Source organism: Rhincodon typus, chromosome 10, assembly GCF_021869965.1.
Source record: "Rhincodon typus isolate 14 chromosome 10, sRhiTyp1.1, whole genome shotgun sequence".
Lineage (NCBI taxonomy): Eukaryota > Metazoa > Chordata > Chondrichthyes > Orectolobiformes > Rhincodontidae > Rhincodon > Rhincodon typus.
Genome location: NC_063341.1, coordinates 48,152,242 through 48,160,203, shown reverse-complemented (window position 1 = coordinate 48,160,203; position 7,962 = coordinate 48,152,242). Strand labels below are relative to the sequence as shown.

Sequence of the window (7,962 nt, the reverse complement as noted above, 5' to 3'; positions counted from 1 at the left end):
TAGAGCTGGATGAACACAGCAGGCCAAGCAGCAGAGGAGCAGGAAGGCTGACGTTTCGAGCCTAGACCATTTCTGAAGAAGGGTCTAGGCCCGAAACGTCAGCCTTCCTGCTTCTCTGATGCTGCTTGGCCTGCTGTGTTCATCCAGTTCTACACCTTGTTATCTCGGATTCTCCAGCATCTGCAGTTCCTACTATCTCTGACCCAGGTTATAGTCCAACAGGTTTGTTTGAAAACACAAGCTTTCAGAGCTTTGCTCCTTCTTCTTGAAAGGAATTCAGGAATTTACATATACATATTAATCAATTAAAACATTCCCACTGATTAAAGATTTAACAGCATCTTAGGTTCACTTAATACATCCTCATCAGTGGTGTGACGCTTTGGTATCTTATAAATTGTGTCTGATTCCACCTCTCTCACTAACATATGAAGAAGGAGCAAAGCTCCGAGAGTTTGTGTTTTCAATTAAACCCGTTGGACTATAACCTGGTGTCGTGTGATTTCTGACCTTGTCAATCTGTTGATGTGAAGAATACTGATGCCTAGGAGGTTGTCACCTTTCATGGGAACTATTTAACCCCATGAATATTCAGTCCTGTCAAGGTGCCTCCTTTCTGCAACACAAAATAAAGGCTTTCTCTTTGTGAATACTGCACCTACCACTTGATAAAAAGGAGCATTGTGATCTTATCAATTTAAAAGGTGGTCTCAGCAATAGGATGAATATGGTAGCTTGAAAGTTTCATTTTACGGGAAACTTCACTATGACCTTTAACCCTGTCTTGATCTGTTTGCAGCTCAGACTACAGCTCATGACATAAATTTTATAGCCTCTCATGTGAAGTAGATTAACGTACGACATGTTCAAGTAAGGTTGATGTGGTATCTGTAGCTTCAAACCTGAAGTAACAATAGGTGCAGGTAAAACACCTTGATTTCACCCTGCATTTATTGGTCTCTAATTAATTTGTCTTACTCATCTAGAATTCATGTTTTATAACTCCAAAGGAGATTTTATTCTGTCCACTTCATTTGCTGAACAATAAATTGCAGCAGCAAGCAATAACAGAATTATTGCAAAATGGCACAACACTAAAAACTAATGCATGTAGAAAAGCAAAACCAGACATTGTTAATGAAAATAAATCCATAAATTTGTAAATGAAGTTCTCTAATAGTAATGTTAATTCAAGCAACCAACTTAATAAAGTCAGAATCAAGTCTTATGCCCATTTGGTATGGGTGATTTTAACAGAGTTGGAGCCTTGCAGTAACATAGGAAATCCAGCAAGAAAGCATTACCATAGTTACTGTTACAATAATAAGGTTTGTACTTAATTACAATGGGATCTTTGGACTGCTCCCAAATTACTGAGAGAAATTAAATGCACTACACCTTGTGTCCTAATTTATGACTTTTCAAACTCATATAGACTCTACATTGGAAGAGACTTCAAAACTGGTCCACAATGAACCTTACAAGTTGTAATGCATCATCAATGAGTTACATTTAAAACTCAAAAGACTAATTGTCTTAATGAGTGTGACATTTAGCTGCTCTGATGGTCCCCAATACAATTGTATTTTGATAAGGCATTATATAAATTAACTGTGGATTTGGGTTGACAAGTGAAAATGTTGCTGAATAAATTAAAGAAAAGCACAGTATCTTCTCAACTACCAAGTTGGAAGAAAATTTATTTTTACATGGAGTCAATTAATGAAAAGTCTTTGCCGCAGAGTACTGTAGTCATTCTTTGAATAATAGCACATGGTCAAAATGTTTAAAAAAAAACAAGACTATACATTTTACAAAGTTAACATTTGGGCAAAATAAACGAATATTGCGCCGTCTAATGTAGTATAAACGGATAACAGACCCCATACCTTACAACGTGTAACGTTGCCTTTATCAGAATCTCCGTGTGTAGCCTCATTTGCAACAGAATAATTCTATTGATTTAACAGGATAAGACTACATAGCTTTTATAAACGAACCCATTTCCATAAATTTAATTTGGGATTTGAATATCTGCATTGTGAATTCCACTGATCCTGGCACCGGTTTTGCATTTTGTTACGAGAATTGGAACCTGATACAGGTGAGCCCTGAATTGCAGTTCACCAATTTAACAGATTAACTGCACTTGTACTCTCAGACTATAACCCCACGTTTTTCTTACAGAAAACTCGAAACAACTAACATCACATCCGAGATAGTAGGACCTGCAGATGCTGCAAAATCTGAGATAACAAGGTGTAGAGCTGGATGAACACAGCAGACCGAGCAGGAAGACTCAACATCTATGATTCTGCTCGGCCTGCTGTGTTCATCCAGCTCTACACCTTGTTATCTAAGATCACATCCGTTCGGATTCATTTTCCCGCCGAGGTGAAGGGCCAACAGGAAGTGATGTGTGGCGGGGGTAAATAAAAGGCGGGAATAGGAGTAGGTTTCTTTGCGCTGCCATTTTTTTAAACAGGGCGGGTTTGGAAACCCGGGAAATACTCCAAGTGATTTATTACTTCAGTAATTATCCGTATCGTTCAGTCTGTTCTGCAGGATCAAATCCTTTGTACGTAGGCAGGAAGCAAAGCCCGAGACCCGAATTTGCAATGGCGGATCAGGAACCGAGCGCCTCCACATCCAGTGTGGCAGGCAGTGCCGAGGGGTGAGTGCTGCTGCTGGTGAGGGGGGATGTAGCCCGGCACTCGGCCCGCTCCGCGTCTGCGCCCGCTGTCACCGCGTTCCATTTGTCCTGTTACTACAATCGGGATGGAACCTGAGCCCGGAGCGCGAGCGGAGATTCCCACCCCCCACCCCGGAGGAGCTGCAAACACATCGCAGTCCAATGCACAATCCCTCCGTGACATCGCACCCTTTCGGATGGCGATCTTTAAGACTATTTCGTGTGTGTATACATACAGCGTATATTGCGTGCAAGGACTAGCAAGAGCCCCATCCCGTTCGCTTTCCTTTTTTTTGCTTGTAACTCCCCTCTGCTCCAACGTGGTAACCCGGGTGTTTCAGAGCAGCCTGTATTTCAGCGGAACGAGCATGTTGGATTAGTGTTTGAATAGTCAGTGCTTGATATCGCTGTTAGTATTCCGTTATAAGAACGATTCGAAACTTTGGGGCATCTCCAGAAAGTTTTGCTGCTTCACCAAATAAATAATAGGTTCGCGAAGTTGGTTCCACCTATCAGAATTCACGCTTCTGGGACACACACTCCCTGCCGTTGTAATGCCCTATTATGTCTACAATTACTACTTGGATAAATTTGGAAGCGCACATCTTGTATAAAGAGACTACACCTATATCCGAATTTCCTTTTTGCTTTTTTAAAAAAAAGGTCCGTTATCTGTAGTTGAATGATACTGACAATGCTGCATTTATTGACTGGTTTCCGAGAGAAAGTAGTGATGAGTGACCTTGAGCTGTGGTGGACCATGTCACGATGGTCTCTCAATAAGTCTGAGTCGACAATCTTGTATGAATGATCACAGTTCTTAGAATGACTTTGACTTTGCTTACATCTGTACACAGTGATCTGGAAATGGTGTTTCCACAACACTCATGTTGTAGTCATTGGACGTAGTGTACTTTGAAGCAACTTAAGTCTTTGCATTTGTGGGTTTCTTTAACGTGTACTCTGGAATGCTGCGTACCGTAAAGAAACTAGGAGCAGGAGTAGCTGTGCCCGCTCTGCTATTCAATATGATCATGACTAGTTCTCTATTTCAATGCCATTCCTTTTTCCCTATACTTGTTGATGTCTTCAGTATCTAAAAATGTTTTGTTTTTATATTCTCAATCACTTTACCTCCACAACAGTCTGTGATAGAGAATTTCACAGGTTTACCACCCTTTGACATTTGTAAGAAAGTTATTTCTGTTCCAGGTGGTGTCTTAGCTTGAGATTTAGAGAGTTCAATCTCCTGAGACTGATTGCTGCCAGATGTTACAATAGATGGAAGTCAGTGAGGGAAAACCTGAATAACCAGCTATTGTGGATCCATCAGTTTATGGCATTGTTGGTAGGAGTGACTGTGGTCACAGTTGAGCACGCTGTTGACACATAAATTGACACATGTAGCCAGTACAGAATGTATTTAACTATAATTTAAACTCTGGGTATATTCCTCACCATGCCATTACTGTCAAATCAGAGCACCTAATCTACGTCAGAGATGTTTAGAAAGAACACCTGTCAGGAACAGAAAATAAGGTACTAAACCAGTAAGCCTACAGCCCAGGACTATGTTTAACAACAGGGGGAACTTTGAAGCTCTATAGTCCTGTGAGAACCAGTCATGAATGATAGTGGATTATTTAAATAATTGGCGTGGGGGAGCCTACACAATTATCCCCTCCCCCTACCGCATCCCAAAACCAGCCCAGCTTGTCCCCGCCTCCCTAACCTGTCCTTCCTCCCACCTCAAGCCCCACCCCCATCTCCTACCTACTAACTTCATCCCGCCCCCTGGACTGACCTATCTCCTCCCTAACTCCCCACCTACACTCACCTTTACTGGGTCCATCCCTGCCTCCGGTCTGTCTTCTCTCCACCTATCTTCTCCTCTATCCATCTTCTATCTGCCTCCCCCTCTCTCCCTATTTATTTCAGAACCCCCTTCCCCTCCCCCATTTCTGAAGAAGGGTCTAGGCCCGAAACGTCAGTCTTCCTGCTCCTCTGATGGCTGACCTTAGCGCATCTTTACAACAGATTCAAGATTTTGGCATTTGTAACCATCTTCAGCCAGAGATGCTGAGTGAATGAGCCATCTCTGCTTCTTTCTGAGGTCCCAATATTACAAATGCCAATCTTCAGCCAATTTGATTCACTGTACATGATACTGTATCTAGAAATAGCTGAGTGCACTGGCTGTATTTGTGCTGTATTATTAAAGACCTATACTCCAAAAGTTCCCCTACCCAATTGTTCCAGTACAGTTACAAAACTGACATCCATCTGACAATGAGAAATTGTCCAGCTATGTTCCAACCATAAAAGCTGGACAAATGCAAACCGGCCAATTATACTCCAGTCTATTGTCTGTCATTATCAAAGTGATGGCAGGTGTGTTGATCATCACTATTCAAAAGGGTACCTACATGATGATCTGTTGTGCAGGCTTGAGTGATCGACTTTACACTACCAAGTACAAAGGAAAATAGCTTTGGTTGTTGAAGACCAACTATAGCCCCAGGATGTCACTTCCCACTTGCCCCAATGAGATCAAAAGTGCTTGCACAATGCTGATTTCCATTTGAAATTACCGAAGATACTGAAACTACTGATATTTGCATGCAGCAAGACTAGGATAATGCTTGGGTATGAGCCGTTAGGCAGCAGTAAAATTTGTTCCATACAAGTACCAAGCAAATGACATTGTCAACAATGACAGATTCAGCAATGGCTTTCTGTGGGTTACCATTGACCAGAAATTTAGCTCAACTGCCTCTCCTAAATCCTGTTAGTGGAGTTTTTAGTAAATGATATCTCCAGTTGCTGTCAACAATGCATCCTGGGTGTTTTATTTTCATTGATGAATTAATGGCTGTATCCAAAACTCATCCCTTGCATTCAGCCAAGATAAGCCAGTGTACAATACACTAATAGACTTGGAGCTGCATCCTCCAAATCCAGCAATTGCACACCGATGGGTTTTCATTTGGGCACTTCTGCTGGATACTAAGATTTTAAATAAGTCTTTAACAACTAATTACTGGTATATATGTTGTGGCTCAGTGGTCAGCACTGCTGCCTCATTGTGCCAGGGACCTGGGTTAAATTCCAGCCTCAGGTAACTGCCTGTGTGGAGGTTGCCGATTCTCCCCACGTCTGCGTGGGTTTCCTCCGGGTGTTCTGGTTTCCTCCCACAGCCCAGAGATGTGCAAGTTAGGTGGATTAGCTGTGGGAAATGCAGGGTTACAGGGATTGTGTGTGTCTGTGTGTATGTGTCTGTGTAATCCTGGGTGGGATGCTGTTTGGTGGGTTGGTGTGGACCTGTTAGGCTGAATGGCCTCCTTCCACACTGTAGGGGTTCTATTCTAATCTGTTCTGTTTAGCTGAGGTTGTACCTTGCAGTTGCATGACCAAGCTAATGTTTATAAATTTAAAGTACTGTATGCTGTCTGCTTTTCCTTCCTGGGATGAGGAGATTGGCCTTTGAGGAAAGGTTGAGTAGACTATGTCTATATTTCTCAAGTTTTAGAAAAAATGGTTGATCTCTTTTTTTAAATATTATAAAATTCTTAAGGGACTTGGTGTGTTAGATGCTGAGGGAAAAGGACCCACTCTCCACTGGCCCAACTGGAGAATCTAGAACATGAAATCACCCTCTGACAAAGAGGTCAGCCATTTATGACTGAATTAAGATTTTCTTCAGTTCAGTCCAGTCCAACGCAGATAGCTCTGGATTCACAGCAGTTGAGTATTTAAAATGGGATTTGATAGAAACAACAAAATGTGAAGTGCAATTAGTGCAGGAGGATGGATTTGGGGTAGAAGATCCCCAGTGATCTTGAATTGTTGCTGAGTTGCCATAGTCTTTCTGGACCATAGGGCTGAGCTCTTATGAGAAAGAGAATGTGAACTGGTGATGATTTAACCTGAGGGTGGTCACACCTCAGACAAGGGGAGAGGTTGAGAAGGAGAGTCCTTCATGGTAACCTCAACCAGTGATGGGAATTGAACCCATGCTGTTAGCATTACACTGCTTCGCAAACCAACCAACCAACCAACCAATTGAGCTAAACCCTCTTGAATAGCAAGGCAGTCTCAAACCTCCAAAATGGCTCCCTCCAGCTTCTCCTCTTATATAAAAGTGTGACTACTACTCTGTTAGACTAAGTTTTGAAGGGAGGAATCACTGATGTTTTCTTGCCATTTAAAATTATAACATTGAAATCGTTGAGCTGCATTAACACTTTATTTTAGTGGTAGCTTAAAAAGTAGCTAGCCTGAAAATGGTCCTAGTTCTGCACCATCATTATGAAATATGTTGGTATTAGATCTAAAATAACACCACCTGGGTGTTCTACAATTACTTCACTGTGCTGTGAAGTTTGTAGTCTGAAGAACTTCAAATTTTAAATGCTAAAGCAAAGTTTATTTCTTTTGCTCACTGACCGAAAACTGACATTTGGTTCATTGAATTGCTAGTTTTGCATGATGAACAATATTTGTAGCAGTAAAGGAGGGAAAAGGAAGTCTTCTGGAAAGAGGTAATATTGCTTCAACAAATCTTGAGTCATTGCCCAAGTATTCCACCACCTAATTTCTAGGTGTCTGGCTGCTGATTACCCAATGGAACAGGAGTTTAAGATGTTGGAAGGGATCCATTATACCTGAACTGAGGCCTGGGGGTGGCGGGTGCTAGATTTAGTATTTTTAGTATAGTTTGGATGTTGGCTAGGTTTAGCATTTTCCCATTGTTTTTAGGTAAAATTGTATTTGTTTGAGAACTGGTATTTGATTTGACGTCCTGTTGGATTATGCCCTTGCCCCCCAGATCAAATGCAGAACATTAGAACAGGAATCGGTCATTCAGCTTCTCCAGCCTGCTCCACCATTCAGTTAGATCATGGCTTAACAACACTTTCTTGCACTATCCTCATAACTGTTGCTGTCATTCCTTTTCACAAATCATGGGGACTGTACCCAATTTTACCTTAATTTTCTGTACGTCCTTTATAATGATTCTAACATTTTCTATGCCACTGACATCAAACGAACAGGTCTATAATTCTCCATTCTCTCTCCTTTCTCGAATAGTTGTATTACATTAGTTACTTTCCATTCTGTAGGAACCTTTTTAAGAATCTGTAGAATTTTGAAAGTGGATGCATTGATCCATCTCCACAACTGCCTCCTTCATTCCCTCAGCAAACTCCCGTCTAGCCTGATCTATTGTCTAGCCTGATCTATTGTCTAGCCTGATCTATTGTCTAGCC

The 7,962-nt window shown here is 41.6% G+C and overlaps 1 protein-coding gene across 2 annotated transcripts in view; it reads left to right on the top strand.

Moving 5' to 3' along the window:
* Positions 1 to 2,396: 2,396 nt before the first annotated feature.
* Positions 2,397 to 7,962, top strand: part of LOC109916605 (nuclear autoantigenic sperm protein (histone-binding)) — a 19,797-nt gene continuing 14,231 nt past the window's right edge. For both annotated transcript variants that reach the window (XM_020516334.2, XM_020516332.2), the window contains exon 1: positions 2,397 to 2,674. In XM_020516334.2, coding sequence (XP_020371923.1) covers positions 2,619 to 2,674 — 56 coding nt within the window. In that variant the 5' untranslated portion in view covers positions 2,397 to 2,618. The remainder of the gene's footprint in view (positions 2,675 to 7,962) is intronic.